Source organism: Sus scrofa, chromosome 1, assembly GCF_000003025.6.
Source record: "Sus scrofa isolate TJ Tabasco breed Duroc chromosome 1, Sscrofa11.1, whole genome shotgun sequence".
NCBI lineage: Eukaryota > Metazoa > Chordata > Mammalia > Artiodactyla > Suidae > Sus > Sus scrofa.
In genome coordinates this window covers 19,805,459-19,824,484 of record NC_010443.5, presented here as the reverse complement: position 1 = coordinate 19,824,484, position 19,026 = coordinate 19,805,459, and the positions used below count along the sequence as shown (strand labels likewise).

The 19,026-nt window shown below is 39.2% G+C and overlaps 1 protein-coding gene across 3 annotated transcripts in view; it reads right to left on the bottom strand.

Moving 5' to 3' along the window:
- The window catches only part of EPM2A (EPM2A, laforin glucan phosphatase), an 86,988-nt gene extending 68,866 nt beyond the window's left edge, over nucleotides 1–18,122 (bottom strand). For 2 of the 3 annotated variants that reach the window (XR_002338321.1, XM_021072181.1), the window contains exon 1: nucleotides 17,413–18,122. Coding sequence is in view for 2 of the 3 variants with exons in the window: in XM_021072181.1 (XP_020927840.1) it covers nucleotides 17,413–18,010 (598 nt within the window). In the remaining variant the exon portion in view is untranslated. The remainder of the gene's footprint in view (nucleotides 1–17,412) is intronic. The other variant, XM_001927632.4, reaches the window with a different exon arrangement.

Here is a 19,026-nt window from a genome sequence, read left to right as displayed (position 1 = left end):
TCGTACGTAAAACCCAACCACCAGTTGATTGGGGGCAACAGAGCCAGCAGGTATATATACATGTATGACTGGATCACTTTGCTATACAGCAGAAATTAGCACAACATTGGAAATGAACAATACTTTAATAAAAAAAAAAGTTAAAATGATTGGGTTACCATATGATTCAGTAATTCCACGTCCAGGTATATACCCAAAAGAAGTGAAAACATGCATCCACACAAAAACTTGTGCACAAATGTTCATAGCAGCATTATTCAAAAAGTGAAAATAACCCATATGTCTATATGGGTTGATGAATGAATAAACAAAAGGTTGTACATCCATACAAGGAAATACTACTCAGCAATAAAAGTGAACGAAGGTCTGAGACATGCTACAGTATGTACAAACCTTTGCTAAGTGAAAGAGGTCTGTATGCCGGGCCACATATTTCCTAGAAAATACACAGAACAGGAAAATCCTTAGAGACAGAAAATTCGAGTGTATTCCAGAGGAAGGGGGGGGGAGGAATAGGAACTGATTAGCAATGAGTACAGAGTTTCTTTTTGGAGTGATGAAAATGTTGGAGAGTTAGTATTGATGGTTATACACCTTTGTAAATATGCTAAAAAAAAAAAACCCACTGAATTGAACACTTTAAAGGGGGGGAATTTTGTGATATGTGATTTATATATCAATTAAACTGCTAAAAACATATGGATTTCCAAGCTTCTTCCTTTGGGATTCTCTGAGTTGGTGATGGACCCAAGAACCTTATGTTTAAAAGGCTGTCCTGGTGATCCTACCGCTCAATCACATTGGGGGGTCCCTGAGGTACCTAAAACTTCACCAGAGAGTTACTTAAGCCACATTTGGAAAAAAAGAAAAGATGTCAAAAGAGAGGCTCAAAATAAGCACTGCAGCAAGAAAAGCTATCTCTGCCCAAGACCTTGGGGTTCCGAGAAAGAACGCCTTACTCACCACCCCAGTGAGGCCTCCAGCCTCCTGCAGACCCACCTCCTCCCCGCTGCCCCTACAGCACCTCCCTTGGATTCCTTTGTGGAAAACCAGCTTTCCTACAGCGAGCCCCAACCCACCCCAAGACTCCCAGGGAGCCTCTCCTGAAAAGGCTGAAAGGCTTAAATGCCTTTGAGCTCTCAGATTTGGGCTTTTGCCTTCTCACTTAAGTAAAACCATGACTCTCTCTTGTGGAGGATAAAGTCAGGGCACCAAATTTCCTGTTGGATTCACATCAGGCAGATTTTAAAAAACTAATTTTGTTTTTATTTCCACATTTACAGAAAGAAAATGAATAAGGGAGGATCTTATTTTCTTTAAATACCAAGTTCAATATACTATTGCTTCCATAAAGCCTTTCCAAACACCTCTCACCTGCCTGAGTTCCCATCAGAATGAACCTCCTCCACTACGCTGATATTTCAGATTTTCATATTTCTGGTACAACCCTTACTTGATTAAAAGCCTTTTTTTCCCCCTCAGCTAGAACATAAGTCTCTTAAACACAAGGGCTGTGAATTTTCCATCTTTGTTTCCCAGCATCTATTGCAATTCCAGATGGATAACTGAGCCTCAAAATTTTTAAATGAGTTGAGTAAATGAATTAAAAATCAATTTTTATTCTTAGGCTGTTTTCCTAATTGTGGGAGCAAAAATAATAGATTTCTCAAAAGCTAATACCAAAATAAGGTTTTAAATAACATTAAAATTCAAGGCTTACTGATATTAATATATTTTTATTTTCACGTCAATTTTTCCTTTGTAATAGCAGACTAGTTAGAAGAGTTACTGTTTTAACTTTGGTTTGGATTGTGTCTCTCTACATTGCTTACACCTAGTTTGATTGACCGTTAATGAATTCTAAGTATATCTCTCTGAGAAATAATAAAACCTCTGCAACCACAATCAAAAGACATTATCAAGTGAAAATTTCAGATTCAAATTTCTAAACAGATTAAGTAAAGACAGAAGTCTGTGCAAAAAAAGGTATGCACAGCTCCAAGGTAAAGAACTTTTTAAATAAATTTTTGTGGGATATTCCTTTCTTACAAATAAAATGTGAAACATCACCAAAAAATAATAAACGTAAATAAGCCAATGACAAAATCATGTCTTTTTTTTTTTTTTTTTTTTTTTTTTTTTTTTTTTTTTTTATGGCCACACCTGCAGCACGTGGAAGTTCCTAGGCTAGGGGTCAAATCAGTCATAGCTGCCGGCCTACACCACAGCCACAGCAAGACCAGATTTGAGCCACATCTGCGAACTACGTTGCAGCTTGTGGCAACGCTGGATCCTTAACCCGCTGAGTTCAGGGATGGAACCCGCATCCTCACAAGACACTATGTTGGGTTCTAACCTGCTGAGCCTCAACAGGAACTCCTCAATATTTTTAATACAAAGTATTTATCACTTCCAAAGAATGTTGCTATATATTAACTCAATTCTTCCTCATAGATATTCTGAACTAATAAGGGTTAAAGCAACACTTTACACCAATGTCTTTTGCACAGCATTCAGAATTTTCATAACCTCAAAATTCATTAGGTGATACATAGAATAGTTCTGCATGTAAACTCATGGAAATAACAGTATAACTCTCAAATATAATTTTCTGTGTACAGGACTCCAAAGTACTCCAGTTCTGGATAACGACTGTCACACTCATCAAATAGGATTTCAGTGGTTGCAATCAATGAATTTGGTAATAAATTGGTAATTTATGGCAAAAGACATGAATGCAAATGTTATATTAACTTTTTCCAAAGGTAAAAATAGTTCATAAAATCTAGAAATATAACGTCCAGAAATGTGGGCAATAACAGATCAAATGATGATCTATTATTTCTCCTGGAAACAGAATAGGAACTTTTACAACTAAACTGAAAAAGAAAACGATTTCAAAGTAACCGTTTCTCTGATTCTCTATGGTTTAATTAGCTAAAATTCAGGATAAAGCTCTATGTTAATGTGACATTATGATTTAACATTTAAAAACATGAAGGTCATAGAATTGAAAATGTTAAGCTTCTCACTCCATTGTCTACTGGCTGTACAACAGACCTCAGCTAGCCAGGCACAGACCGTGACCCCACCATCAGAGCGGAAAACAGGAAATGTTCTACATAATGAAACTCAAATTGACGATCATCTTAGAATCATGAAACATTATACTGAAAGGGAGCATTGGCACCAATGCTGGTACCAAGAATGAAGCCATCTCCCACGCCTAGTGGAGATCCACCCAGCCAGTCAGACCTGACCTGCCAGCCAAGTCCAGCTCTTTCACAGAAACTTGAAATCTCCTCAGACTTCTTTCATCTCATTAAGCTACTCACTCTGTGGCTTTCTGCAAACCGCAATCTATAAATCGTTTTCTCATTCACGCTCACGTCTCAAACACTCATGAGCATTATCGTCACAAAAAGAAATACATTCAACGAAGTATAAAATTTCCACATAAGTATTTCATTTCCCTAAACTCCACACTATAAAATATGTTACATTGGTTTAAACTAATGTTTTATCCAGCTTATTACTTGTCGCTCCAGGAGCACCAAGGAATCCTTTTAAGATTTTAGTTGCTCTACTATTTTGGGGAGGAAAAATAAAGCATCTGTAGCATTTCTCCCTCCTCATTGTGTAAACATACAATGGCATTTTCTTTGATGTTCCCTAAAATTATAATTTTCCCTCATTCTGCTTCTAGAGGACATGTACAAGTCATCTAAAAGCAGTAAGCATTTTCATTTCAGCTCCCATTCTCTGGCAAACGATGGAGAGTGAGGTACTGGAAGAGATGGAGAAACTGAAATGATATCTGTTCCTAAAGTATTTTAGTCGGGCACAACCTGTTTTGCATATATGGTAGACTATGGTTTGGTTCAAGAGCAGGAAAAAATGCTGTTGATTCTGATTTGAATATTCTTCTTAATGTTGTTCTCAAAACCTTTGGTCATTTTGGCTGAAGCAACATATTAAATGAATGCACTGATGAAAAAGAAGAGGAAAGGAACAATTTTTTAATGGAGAAAAGACCATTTGAAAGAGTCTCAACTCACTTTTCCATTTTTTCTGATTTCCTACACCAATTCCCTTCTCATTGCTAGTGCAGAGATATTCCCAGATTTTACACAGCCACCATGAATTCTTCTCATCTATGAAGTCCCAGAGCTCAGAGTTCATGTATGGGATGTTAAAATTCACTCATCATATCTCTATGCCCTGCCTAGTAGAGATGACGTAATATGGGAGGAACAGTGCTAAATCATGACACCTGCCTTCTAGCCCAGTGTTTCTCAAAGGCCAGAAGTGTGTGAGCCTAAGTTATCCACCTAGACTCTCTGAGCCCCATTTTCTCCATTATAAAATGAGGAGAGTTAATTTGATGATGTGATAGTTCAAGATAGATCCAGGTTTCCTTGGACAGTTTCAGGTGATCAAGAAACAGTAAAACTTCCCTTATTGTAATTTTTAGATAGTAGGATTTTTCATTCAATGGCAATAAACTACAATTAATATAAATATATTCCTTCTTTTTTTTGTCTTTTTAGGGCCACACCCATAGCAGATGGAAGTTCCCAGTCAAGGGGTCAAATCAGAGCTACACCACAGCCACAGCAATGCCAGGTCCGAGCCACCACAGTAATGCTGGATCCTTAACCCACTGAGTGGGGCCAGGGATTGAACCCACATCCTCATGGATACTAGTTGGGTTTGTTATTCCTGAATCACAACAGGAACTCCAATATTTCCTTCTTTCTTGACCATTTCATATGTCTCTTCAAAGTTTTATTTATGCATGTCTTTTATAACTCTCTTATTCAGCTATTCACATGTAACTCTCTACTGGGTTCCTGGGTTTACATCCCCTTTCTAATGATTCCTTTGATAGTTTGAGTGTAGTAAGCATACCTCTGTGCTTGAAAGACTGTCACTTCATAATACATGAAACAAAGGACCAGAGTTATATTTAGGAGAACTTTCTTCTACTCAAAGTACATCCAATTAAAATTGAGTGCACTGGAGTTCCCATCGTGGCTCAGTGGTTAAAGGAATCCGACTAGGAACCATGAGGTTGCAGGTTCGATCCCTGGCCTTGCTCAGTGGGTTAAGGATCGGCGTTGCCGGCGTTGCCCTGAGCTGTGGTGTAGGTGGCAGGCGTGGCTCAGATCCCGCGTTGATGTGGCTGTGGCGTAGGCCAGCAGCTATAGCTCCGATTAGACCCCAGCCTGGGAACCTCTGTGTGCCACGGGTGCGGCCCTAGAAAAGGCAAAAAGACAAAAAAAAATTTTTGAGTGCATTGTATTCACAGAATTGGGCTGGAAGGTGGATGATATCGCTTATGCAGTGTGCATCCATCTATCCTCCACTTAAATGCAGCCTTCACCAAGGCCCAGTACAGAGTAGAAGCACAAGTAGAAATGGGTGATGCAAGTCATTATCGGGAGGTTGCAGCATAGTTTAGGACATACTGGCAACAAATGTATAGTTCAGGGTCAGTGTATGGAGTAGCCCAACATTACACAGAACAGATGCTTCTATGAACATAAACTGTCTTTAAGATCAATGAGTTTTATCTCAGTAAAAATGGGAAAACGGTGGTAATTCAGCTGCCAAAAACCGTGGGCTCTCTTAAAGTTATAGCTACTACTTCGTTCTACACACTTTATAAATTAGTCCTCACAACAACTTTAGTGTGGTTGTTAATCCCCTTTCAGAAAGGAAGAAACAAACTCATGGGGTTAAGTAATTTATGTAAAGTTATACAACAAATCTGTGGAAGAATCTGGAGTCTAATCTGGGTTTGTCTTATTGCAAATATTTGTTCTTTCCACTTTAATATGGGGCCCCTTCATACTGCCTTCCAAATAGATGTTTTTATCTAGATTACAGAAAATGGGTTGCTATAGGGCAAGTTTTTCTATCCAAAGACAAATGATACCTTCTTTAATAATTTAGAATATAAAGAACACTTTGATAAATGAAATAAATATTGGAAAATATTTATTATCAGTTATGGGTTGAATTGTGTCCCCTCCCCTCAAGTCCATATGCTGAAGCCTTAATCAAGTCTCAGTTCTTAGGGGTGACCTTATTTAGAGAGTCTTTACAGCAGTAGGAAAGTTAAAATGAGGGCACTGGAGTGGACTCTATTCCAATATGACTGGTGTCCTCATAAAATGAGAAAACTTGGACAGAGAGGCATATACAAAGGAGATGATGCAAAGACATAGGGAGGAGACAACCATCTACAAGCCAAGGAGAGAGACCTAGAAAAAATCCTTCCTCACAGGTCTCAGAAGAAACAAATCCTGCTGATACTCTGATTTTTACTTCTGGCCTCTAGAACTAGAACTGTGAGGGAATAAATTTCTGTTGATTAAGCCATCCAGTTCATGGCACTTTATTATGACAGCCCTAGCAAACTAATGCATTGTCTTAGACATAAAGTTGCATGTTGATTTGTTTAATCTTCTTAAATCAGAATAATAGATTATTTAAGGATTAGAAGTTTTAACATGTCAATGCTCTAACATAATCACTGCTGTGGAACAAAACATAATATGAAATGGAGACTAATTACAGTTTTTGTAGAGGAATAAAAGTGGAATAAGAAATATGGATAATTTGAATGTTGAATTCATGGTCATTAAAAATCTAAGACTATGAAGCTTAATCCAGTGTACAATTGAGTGGAAACAAAATTTAATTCTAATTTATAATTAATTTATAATCTTCAGCATGAAAGAAAATACTACTAAAGAAAATAACCTAATTTTAACAAGAAAGATATAGATTAGACTATATATACATGTCTGTGGTATACATATATACATACACATACATAAATACATTATAAATAAATTCAACAACCAAATCTGGAATTGCCATTTTACAAATATTTTAACATGTTACAAAAATATCTAACAGAAAACTTGTAGAAATCAGTCATACACTTCTGCCTATAAAAGCAACAACTATAAAATATATAAAACAACTGTTTTTAGATGTTGAACACAAGCTAGTGGAGAAGAATCTCGGAAGAGAAGAAAACAAACAAGGTGAACAACCTGAATGCCATGGATTTCTGCCTGTAGAGAATTTCTGAACCATGGCACTGGGATGGAATCCCAAATAAAATGCAATGGTCTCTCTGATCAAGGAAATAGAAACACAATTTTGGAGGAACAAAGTAACTAGAAATTTTAGGGGCCAAATTCCAGAGATGAGAAAGCCAAGCAGAGAGGTCCTTATGTCCATAAACTCTCAGATTCTTTGGCTTCTTGCCAATGTGTGGATGCATAAGTTGGAATTTAACAGAGCCACACAAAGAACTAAGGAGAACAGCATAATTTCTGAAAATTGTAAGCCAAAGAATTGGCAGAGCTCACACAGAACTGTGAAATATTTGAGTTACCACCAGACAGAGTAGGAAGATTTTGTTTAATACATGGATCATGCAGCAGAGAACATAGAAGGATCATTGCTTAGTACTGGGGCTAAACTAGCCCTAGAGGAAAAGCTATTGCAGGCATGCTCTTATAAACCTTGACCATAAACCTCAAAAGGAATAAGCTAATCCATAACAAATGGCCAGAAAATCATCCCAAACTTTCTTTGAAACAGTGTAAAACTGCAATGGCTACCATCCAAACAAAAATCAATTGATATAAAGGTCAATTTCTTTCCTATATACCAGCAATAAAGAATTAAAATTGAAAGTTGAAAAGTTTAAAAACATACCACTAAAAATAGCACCCCCATTAAAAAAAAAAAAAAACCTTAAGTATAAATCTAACAAAACATGTACAGAATCTGTAGATGGAGAACTACAAAACACTGATAAAAGAAATCAAAGACCTAATTAGATCAAGATATATTCCATGTTCATAGATTAAAAAACTCAGTATTGTTAATATGTTAATTCTTCAGAACTTAATCTATAGATTCAATGCAATCATAATCAAAATTACAACAAGCTATTTTGCAGATTCAACAAATTGATTCTAAAATGTGTGTGAAAAGGCAAAAGTCCAAAAAAGCCAACACAATACTGAAGAACAAACTCAGGGAACTCACGCTACACTATCTCTTTTTTTTTTCCATGACTACCCCATGGAATAAAGAAGTTCCTGGGCCAGGGATTGAATCCAAGCCACAGCTGTGGCAATGCCAGGTCTTTAACCCACTGTGCCAGGCCTAGGATTGAACCCACACCTCTGCAGTGACCCAAGCTGCCGCAGTCAGATTCTTCTTTTTTTTTTTTTTTTTTTTGTCTTTTTGCCTTTTCTAGGGCCACTTCCGCAGTGTATAGAGATTCCCAGGCTAGGGGGCTAATCGGAGCTGTAGCCACCGGCCTACACCAGAGCCACAGCAACGCGGGATCCGAGCCTCGTCTGCAACCTACACCACAGCTCACGGCAACGCGGGATCCCTAACCCACAAAGCAAGGCTAGGCATCGAACCTGCAACCTCATGGTTCCTAGTCGGATTCATTAACCACTGCGCCAGACGGGAACTTCAGAGTCAGATTCTTAACCCACTGCGCCATAGTGGGAGCCCCCAAACTACCTCAAGACTAATTTAAAGCTACAGTAATCAACACAGTGAGATATTGGTGAAATAATAGACACGGACCAGTGGAACCAAATAAAGAGCCCAGAAACAGACCCATGCAAATATAGTCAACCTTTTTTTGATTAAGACAAAAACAAGGGTAGTATTTTCAACAAATGGTGCTGGAAAAAAAAGGACCATATGCAGAAAAAAAGGACCTAGACAAAGACTTTAAACCACAGATAAAACTTAACATAAAATGGACTATAGACCTACATATAAAATGCAAAATTATAAAACTTCTAGAGATAACATGAGAAAATATAGATGACCTTGAATCTGAGGAAGTTTTTTTAATTCAAAAACGTGAGCACAAATCCATAAAAAAATGTAAATTAGACTGTATTAAAATTAAAATTTTAACATTATAAAAGACATGGTTAAGAGAATGAAAAGACAAATCATAGACTAGGTATAGCAAAGTGATTCAGTTATACATATAAATAAATTCCTTTTAATTCTTTTCTATTATGGTTTATGTCAGGATATTGAATATAGGACTTGGTTCTTTATCCCTTCCATATGTAGCAGTCTGCATTTACTAACTCCAAACTCCCAAACCTCTCTCCTCCCCCACCACCTTGGCAACCATGAGTCTGTTCTCTATGTCTGTGAGTCTGTTTCTGTTTCATAAATAGGCTCATTTGTGCCATATTTTAGATTCCACATATGAGTTATCACATGGTATTCATCTTTCTCTTTACGACTTACTTCACTTGATATGATAATTGCTAGGTCATCCATGTTGCTGCAAATGGTATTTTTTTTTTTCTTTTTTAGGCCTAGCAGTATTTCACTGTATATATTTACCACATCGTCTCTGCCCATTCCTCTGTCAATGCACATTTAGGTTGTTTCCATGTCTTGGCTATTGTGAATAGTGCTGCAGTGAACATACGGGTGCATGTATTTTTTGAATTATAGTTTTGTCTGGTTATATGCCCAGAAGTGGGATTGCTGGGTCACATGGTAATTTTATTTTTAGTTTTTTTAGGAACTTCCATACTGTTTTCCCTAGTGGCTAAACCAACTTACACTCCTACAAACAGTGTAGGAGGGCTCCCTTTTCTCCATATTCTCTCCAGTATTTGTTATTTGTTGACTTTTTAATGATGGTCATTCTTATGGTGTGAGGTAGCATCTCATTGCAGTTTTGATTTGCATTTCTCTAACAATTAGTGATGTTGAGCATATAATAGTATTTCTTAAATAATAAGACTTGGAAGTGAAAATTACTACTTGATCCCTTGGCTTCAGAATGAATTTTTTTTTTTTTTTTTTTTTTTTTTTTTTTTTTTTTTTTTTTTTTTTTTTTTTTTTTTTTTTTTTTTCAGAATGAATGAATCTCATTGTACATCTCTACCAGAACTCTTGAGTGACCAAGCTACATTGTCAGTGAGCAGTAATACTTTGAGAGGAATCTTTTTTCTCAGTAGTAGCTTTTGAATAGTGGGTTTAAAATATTCAGAAAACCATTTTGTAAGCAGATGTGCTGTGGTCCAAGCTTTGTTGTTCAATTTATAGAGAAAGAAAGCATTTAGTATAATTCTTGAGGGCCTAGGATTTTCAGAATGGTAAATGACCATTGGCTTCAACCTTAAGTCAGCAGCTGTATGAGCCCCTAACAAGAGAGTCAGTCTGTCCTTTGATGTTTCGAAGCCAGGCATTGAATTCTCCACTCTAGCTATGCATGTCCTAAATGGCATCTTCTTCCATAGAAGTTTGTTTGTCTACACTGAAAATCTGTTGTTTAGTGTAGCCACCTTCATTAATTATCTTAGCTAAATCTCTGGACAAGTTATTGCATCTTCTACATCAGCACTTGATGCTTTTATATTATGGAGATGGCTTTTTCCCTTAAACCTCATGAACCAACTTCTGCTAACTTTTGAAACTTTTCTTCCGCAGCTTCCTCACCTCGCAATCCTCAGAATTGAAGAGAATTAAGGCCTTTGTCTGGATTAGGCTTTGGCTTAAGGGACTGTTGTGGCTGGTTTGAGCTATCCAAACCACAAAAACTTTCTTCTTCAACAATAAGACTGTTTCACCATCTTATCATTCCTGTGTTCACTGGCATAGCACTTTTTATTTCCTTTAATAATTTTTCCTTTGTGTTCACAACTTGACTAACTGATGCAAGAGGCCTAGTTTGACTTGTAACTTTCAGCTTTTCAATTTTTTTGTCTTGACTTTCAACATGCCCTCCTCAATAAGTTTAATCATTTTGGGGTTTGATTTAAAATGAGACATTCGACTTCCTTTCACTGAAATACAGGTCATCGTAGCATTAGTAATTGGCTTAATTTCAATATTGTTGCATCTCAAGAAGTAGTGAGGCCTGAAGGGGTGAACAAGGATGGTGGGAGGGTGGCCAAGTTGGTAGAAGAGTCAGTCAGAACACAAACTATTATCTGTTAAGTATTAAGTTTGCTGTCTTATAAGGGCACAATCGGTGACACCACCAAACAATTACGGTAGTAACATCAAAGATCACTGACCACGGGTTGACATAACAAATATAATAGCAATGAAAAACATTGTAAATATTACAAGAATTACCAAAATGTGACACAGAGACAGGAAGTGAGCAAATGCTGTCAAAAAATGGCACCAACAGACTTACTCAACACAAGGTTGCCACAAACCTTTAATTTAAGGGGGAAAAAAAGGAAAGAAAAGAAATATCTGCAAAGCTCAATAAAGTGAAATGCAATAAAACAAGGTATATGTGTACGTGTGTTGAGGGGTGGGAAGAATTCTGGCCAAGTTAATGCTTTCTAGATAAAAGAGGATACCATGGCTGACACCGCCACCCTCTCCTGTCCTCCCTTACTCCACTGAATGCAAATGTGATGATTAGAGCAGCAGCTGTTGCCTTGAGGAAAAGCCAAGAAAATGCAATGGCACCTCACCTGACATCCATGAGCCATGGACCCTTACCACAACTGACCTACCTATGAACTTTTTATAGCAGAAAAAATAATCCTTATTTGTTTAAGCAACTATTTGCTGTGTGTTCTGTTAACTTGAAGCCCACTGCATTTCAAACTCCTTCTGAAACTGTACATTTTGCCAGGGGCGGGGGGTATTCCTCCTCCCTACTGCAAGAAGTGTTTGTTTTTGGAAATGCTCATCATTGTACTCCCACCTCCTTGGCAAGAGAGTGATAGGTTCCAACAAGGTGAATCCCAGTCCTTCCCCCAGATTTTTCTAAGAAGTTCTTGCAAGGAAGACCATATTTTTCTTCTCTGGTTCCAAGTATGTAATCCTGGAGCTCCCCGGGGGAATCCAGCTTAGGAGAGTCAATTAGCTTCAGAGAGTGAAGCCAGCACCTGAGCAGAGCAAATGCACTGAGAAGAGAGAGAGAGCTCGAGGGCAAGTGAGGAAAGAGGTTGGACCCCACGCTTCTTTAGTTTGCTTATAGGAGTTAATGATAATTCTTTTTTTACCTGTTTTTGTTTATACTCAGTTTTTCTTACTTGCAACCAGAGTCAAAACCAACATAAGCAAATCAGTTTCAAACTGTAATAAGAGTTATAAGGAAAGGAAATGGTGCTGTGAGAAGGTATAAGAAAGTAGTTAGGGAGGACTTCTTTTATTTTATTTTGCTTTTTATGGCTGCACCCATGGCATATGGAGATTCCCAGGATAGGGGTTGAATCGGAGCTGGAGCTGTAGTTGCCGACCTATGCCACAGCCACGCAGAATCCGAGGCACGTCTGCAACCTACACTACAGCTCATAGCAACGCCAAATCCTTAACCCACTGAGCAAGGCCAGATATGGAACCTGCATCCTCATGGATGCTAGTCAGATGCGTTAACTGCTGAGCCACGAAGGGAACTCCAGGGAAGACTTCTTAAAATGCAACAAGTAAGAAGAGACTTAACAAATAGAGAGGTTTCCACCTGGAGAAGAGTTGAAGGAAAGGTTTCCTATGTGCTTCCTTCCACCTCACCCTGTCTCCAACGTGAAATAAGTGTGCTCTAAACATAGTAGGGAATGGTTTTCTTGGGAAGCGCCCTAGTGCCCCAGGAATCTCAGCAGAACAGATCTGGAGATAGATGTCTATGGACCCACCAACAGACTCGGAGGCAAGAGGAAAAGGCAACACCATTCAGGGATAAAACAGACTGAAATATCTCTTCCTATGGTAAAGGTTTTTTTTGTTTTGTTTTACTTTGCTAATGATAAGGACCTGGAGCCCACCGGATCCCCAGCCATAAACCCTAAGTGAGGAAATTTACCCCTCCGCAAAATCTGCTAAATTACAGTATCTCATGAGTGTTCTCCCATTTAGAGGAAATTTTGGACGAACATAAGTAACTTCTAAAGGACCAGTACAGCTGCCTATACCAATCAACATAACCTTTATTCATAAAAATAAATGGTAACCTAGGGATACTTGAGGAAAACCTTTAGCATTAAAAAAAAAAAAAAGAAAAAGAAAAAAAATTGAGGAGTTCCCATCTTGGCACAGCAGAAATGAATCCAATTAGGAACCATGAGGTTATGGGTTTGACACTTGGCCTCACTCAGTGGGTTAAGGATCTGGCGTTGCCAAGAGCTGTACGGTAGGATGCAGATGCGGCTCGGATCCTGCATTGCTCTGGCTGTGGTGGAGGCCGGCAGCTGTACCTCTGATTGGATTCCTAGCCTGGGAACCTCCAATGCCGTGAGTACAGCCCTGAAAAGCAAATAATAATTAATTAATTAATTAATTAATTAAAAGTAAAAAAAAATTGACTACAGAGGGGAAAAAAGTTAATGTAAGACAAAAACAACTTTTAGTCAATTCTATTTAATGTCCTCAGATAAGAGTCAAGTATGATTTGAATCAATACAGGAAGAACAATCAACTCAGTGGGGGGGTAGAAATCAGAGAATAACAGAAAAATGTAGGAGATTAAAAATGATTGCCAAAAAAAAAAAAAAAATCTAGTGTAAGAAGTAATAATGAAACGACTAGTATTAAAAACCAAACAGCGATCTGGAAACACAGTCAGGAAAATCTATCCAAAAACAGATGGAAAATACCTAAGAAAATTTAAGAGATATTCTCAGATACAGAAGGCACAATATAAAGCTAACAGATATTTCAGAGGAAAAAAGATAAAACGAAGAGGAGGAAATAAAGAAATAATACAAAATTTCCATAAGTTGAAAAAAACAATTCCTGAAAATAAAAAAACCAACCAATTGTCAAGTCATATGAACAAAAAAAGACTCAGATATATCCTAATAAAATAACGTAAGGAAAAATTGTAAAGCTCCAAAGAGAGGAAAAAATTGCCTACAAAGAAATGGGCTTAATTTGACATCATAATTATCAACTTCAAGGGAAGCTAGACAGTACTGAGGTAGTGCCTTCAAAGGGAAAATTATTTTGTGACTAGAATACTCTATCAAATGATTAATCAAGTGTGAGAGCAAAATAAAGGCCTTTTCAGGCACTTAAGGACTCAGATATTTTATCTCCCACTTACTGTTTCTTTGAAATTATTTGAGGATAAAATCCAATGAAATTACTAAGATATTCAAGAAAGCAGATAAAGAATAAAATAATGCAACAGAGGAGTTCTATTAAAAACAACAATTATAAAAGCCCAGATAGCTGTGCTCAGAAATCTATATATTAATGAACATTAGAACAAAAATTCCAATCCTTCAAGGAAAAGAAGGTTTTCAAAAAGCAAGGAATTTGTATTCATCAAATACTGAAATTCAGCTAGGAAATTTTGAGGACCATTGTGCTGTTTCTGTTTTTTAAAAATGTAACTAGAGGAGTTCCCGTCGTGACTTAGCGGAAGGGAATCTGACTAGTATCCATGAGGATACAGGTTCGATCCCTGGCCTCTCTCAGTGGGTGAGGGATCCAGCGTTGCCATGAGCTGTGGTGTAGGTCACAGATGTGGCTTGAATCTGGTGTTGCTGTGGCTGTGGTGTAAGCCAGCAGCTACAGGTCGAATTCGACCTCTAGCCTGGGAACCTCCATATGCCACGAGTGAGGACCTAAAAAGACAAAAAAAAAAAAAAAAGTAACTAGAAATTTAAAAACAAGGCATAGAAGAACATCACCACCTAAATATAATGTAAAATGAACTCTGGCATTATTTTAAATAAAATTCAAGCATGATTTATAGTGTAAGGGAATTATTGTTATTTTTGCTATTATGATTAGGAAATAATTACTACAACATCATGTTGTGCAAATAGACTCATAAAAAAGGAAATATAATTCTGTGATATGAAACCTGTGTACCAGAAGGAAAGGCTCTCATCCCTCACACTATAAATCATGCTCAATTTAAAAAAAACAAACTAACACTTATTAAACACTTAATGTATGTCCTATTCTAAGTTCGTAAGATTTATTAGCCAGTCTAGTCCTTTCAACAACAGCACGACAGTGTTAAGTGACTTGCCCAAGGTCACACCCTTGGTAAAGTTAGGCTTTCTGGCTCTAGAATCCTTGCTCTTAAACATTGGCTCTGCCAATTCTCATAATGCTCTTTGTTAACGCACAATTCTCATAAACCTACCAACCTAAAACAAGAATTCTTAGTAACCTTTGTAAAATAGAATATAAATGATGTAGAAATTAATGTAGAAATAATGATTAACCAAAGTAAGAAAAGCAATGTGTAGATGGGCTATTTTCCTTATTCTTTTATATAGGAGTAACTTTCTAGATAATGGAAGTATAACAGAATTTTCTAGATAATGAAAAGTCAAAAGTCAACTACATATATATAATTTCAAATAATAATATAACCCAGCAGGGAGGAGAGAGAGAATGCACTTCAGCTAAATTCCTCATTTCCTAGCAATTATGGTGGTTACCTAGAAGAGTACACAGTAGCTGTCAACAGATATCGCCTAATTTTAATCAACATATAACATACAAGTTATATGGTAGCTCTCAGAAAACCTAAAACCAAAAGAAATTAAAGATGATATATTCAGAAATAGCGACCTAAGCAAATTATTCAGCATTTCGGGAGGAATATCAGAAAAACTAAACATAGAAAAGGAAGGGGACTGGGGAAAGGGAAGATCTTTGTTTTTAACCATCTTAAGCTTTTTGTTTGGCTGGTTGGTTGTTTTGTTTTGGTTTTGTTTTTTAGGGCTGCACCTGCGGCCTATGGAAGTTCCCAGGCTAGGGGTGGAGTTACTACACCACAGCCACAGGGGATCCGCTTCCGTGACCTACACCACAGCTCATGGAAACACCAGACCGCTGAACCACTGAGCAAGGCCAGAGATGGAACCTGCATCCTCATGGATACTAGTCAGATTCGTTTCTGCTGTGCCACAACGGGGAACTCCTATTTTAATTTTTATTAAAATGATTAGGTATTACTTTATTATGAAAGACAATTTCATAATGGTATTATAAACATAATACATTATTAATATAATAGTAATATCATATAAAGAAGGGCATAACCAATGAGAGTATCTGTCGCTTCTGGCATGGTAATACAAAAGGACAGTAAATGCCACCAGACCATAAAACTCAGTGCGGGCACGAAGAGAGGAACAAGTATAATACATAAACATACTACAGAACACTCATGCTCTTTGCTGATTCTTTGTTCCCACATCATTATGGACTAAATGGCCGCTTTTATCACATAAACTTCTAGAGACATTTCATCTGCTGTACACAACTACTGAGCCATAAACATTCAAATCCCCTACTTTGAACATTTAAAGAAATGGGTGTGGGTGGGGTCTAAATTCATACATCGCGGGCAGGCGTCTACATGGGCATAACCTTTTTCACGGACTAACCTGGTAGTCCGTATCGAAATGGTTACACGTTGACCTAACAATTTCACTTCTCAGAATCTACCCTAGAGCGACTTGCCCAAATACTCAAAAATAACTCTATACACGGACTTTCAATTAAGCTATTACTGTTTATCACAGAGGAAAACGGAAAACAACCTAAATGCACATCGGAAGATGCAGGATATTTTGTTGCCATTTTAAAAATTAAATAATATCTATATGGAGTGACACTAAAAGGTACAACGCGTTGTTGAGCAAGAAAAAGCAAGACAGAGAATCGTAAGTTATACAATTTGTGCGTGAAACATAAATCCACACTGTTCAGCGGGTTTAGGGTATGCGGAGGAAACAAGTTTTTTACTTTGTACATGTAAATTTTTACTTTGTTTTCTTACAGCCAGCATGCACTGTTTTTATATTTTAAGAAACCAGAGCATATCTCAACTGTCAAATGAGATTTTAAAAACATCCAAAAAGAGAAAGGCTCAACGTCTTTCCATTAGCTCACTCTCAAATTTAAGGGGTGGGGGGAGTAGCATGTTGCTGTTTAGGGCTAGTGGAAAGGCTAGCTTCACTGATGAGGTCATTTGTGAGTGAATTAGGGCAAGAAAATGAGGGCACAGAGACAAGGCGGAGTTGAGGAGCGAACCCAGGAGCAGCCGGGGTTCAAGCAGCCCAGGGACCGGCCCAGAGAGGACGCGGAGGGAGCAGCGGGGCCGAGGCCCGGGCTGCGGGGTCCGGGCAGTGTGGGAAGGAGATCAGAGGGGCAAAGATCGAGGGGCGGGAGGCCAGAAACACAACCTCAGCCCAGGGAATCGGTCGGGAGCTGGCGGCGACAGCTGGGCGGGCAGAGAAGGGTCAGCCCGGGGCGCCCGGGAAGTTCTGGCGACTAGCGAAGCCCGAGAGCCGGGCAAGTGCCCAGGAGGCCGCAGCAGGGACTGTGGGGCTTGCCCCAGGCCGAGGCTGAGGCTGGGGTGCAGGTCGACTTAGCGCCCAGTACCTTCCCAGGAGAGCGCTCCTCCCTGCTCGCGCTTCAGGAACTTGTACCAGAACGTGTCCACGCGGCCCGGCTCCGCCCCGTCCTGCGCCGCCTCCAGCTCCACCTCCCCGAGCCACAGGCCCGGCTCCTGCAGCGCCAGCGCCCCCGGGCCCGCCGCGGTACCCGCCGGCCTCAGGCGCACGGCCCCGCACGGCTCCCAGTGCCCCAGCTCCGGCCGAGAGCCCACGACCAGCAGCTCCGGCCCGGGCCCGGCTACCGCGGGCGGCACCACCACCCCGAAGCGGAACCGCATGGCGGCGGGCGGGCGGCGCGGCTCCAGGTCCCAGTGCCCCTGTGACCCGCGGACGCGGCGATTGGGCGGCGGCGCGCGAGGCCTGGACGCGAGAGGATCGGGCGCCGGCGGGGACACGTGCGATGCTGCACCTTTTTTGGGCTGCATCACGCGGCTCAGGAGCCCGGGCCTGGTCCAGGCGGGAGCCTCGCCACCCGCCTCTCTGGGAGAAGGAGGCTGGCTCCCGTCCGCTGCCTCTTCCACCGGCTCCAAGGGCGCCTGGGGACGCGGCGAAAGCAAGGAGAACGGGGTTGGAAAAGGAAACATCTCATAAGCCTTGAGATTTTCCAATCATCTTTCCAAAGACTCGAAATTATCATTGTGAGGACCTTAAGACAAAGTGAATGGCATGTAGAAAGCAACCTCCACAGTAGTGAAGTTGGTTTAAGATCCTGCATCTGTATCTGGAGAGCTTTGCACCTTACACGGGTCACTTTCTCTCTCTGGGTCTCAGTCTTATCTGTAAACTGAAGGTATTAAATAATGATTTCTAAAGACCCTGTCAGCTCTAAAGATTGCTTGACTGGTGGAAGGGGCGCCATTCAGAACCAAGAGCTGATACAAAAACACAGTATTTTCCCTTGCCAGGACCAGTGTGATGCCTGACACGACACATGATCACTTTCTTTTTTGGAAAAACTATTAGGGGTATTTGTAGTAGGTGTAAAGTGGATTTAGAGTAAGAATGTTCAAGCCTTTCCAAGGTAAAACAAAACCAAAAAAAATGGTAATTCTGTGGCCATAAATATAAATGACTTCATAATTTTTAAATGGCATAACATAAAACTTTTTGCTCTCAGTAAAAGTCAGCATCTTTCTTTTCAACTTAAAACTTTTGTGTGCCCAGAAAACACAGGCTTATAGCTATTCGGTCAAATGAAAACTATATGGAGTGGGGGACTTAGGGGGGTGCCCTTTAATTTTTGTCACTGCCTTAAGAAAACCAACTGTCCTGTTTACTTGTTACTTTTTAATTCTTTATTAAAGTTGCTCTTGTGGTCGCCTTAACATTTCTGTGTTTACCAGGGCTTAACTCTCTTTTGCGAACTAAAGATACACAGAGATACTTTTTTTCCAGTATTTGAAGGCTTGTGAATAGTGGGGGGGGGCACCAAACTTTCATGCATTCATAAATAAAACAGAAAGAAGTACCAAAATGTAAGCCATACAAACTCAGTCTCTCTGTGGAACAATTAGTAAACTATTAATACATTTCACTTCTAAATATTGATAATTCCACTCTGTGTTTGGTTAGTTGCTAAGCTTAAGGATAAGCACAAAGA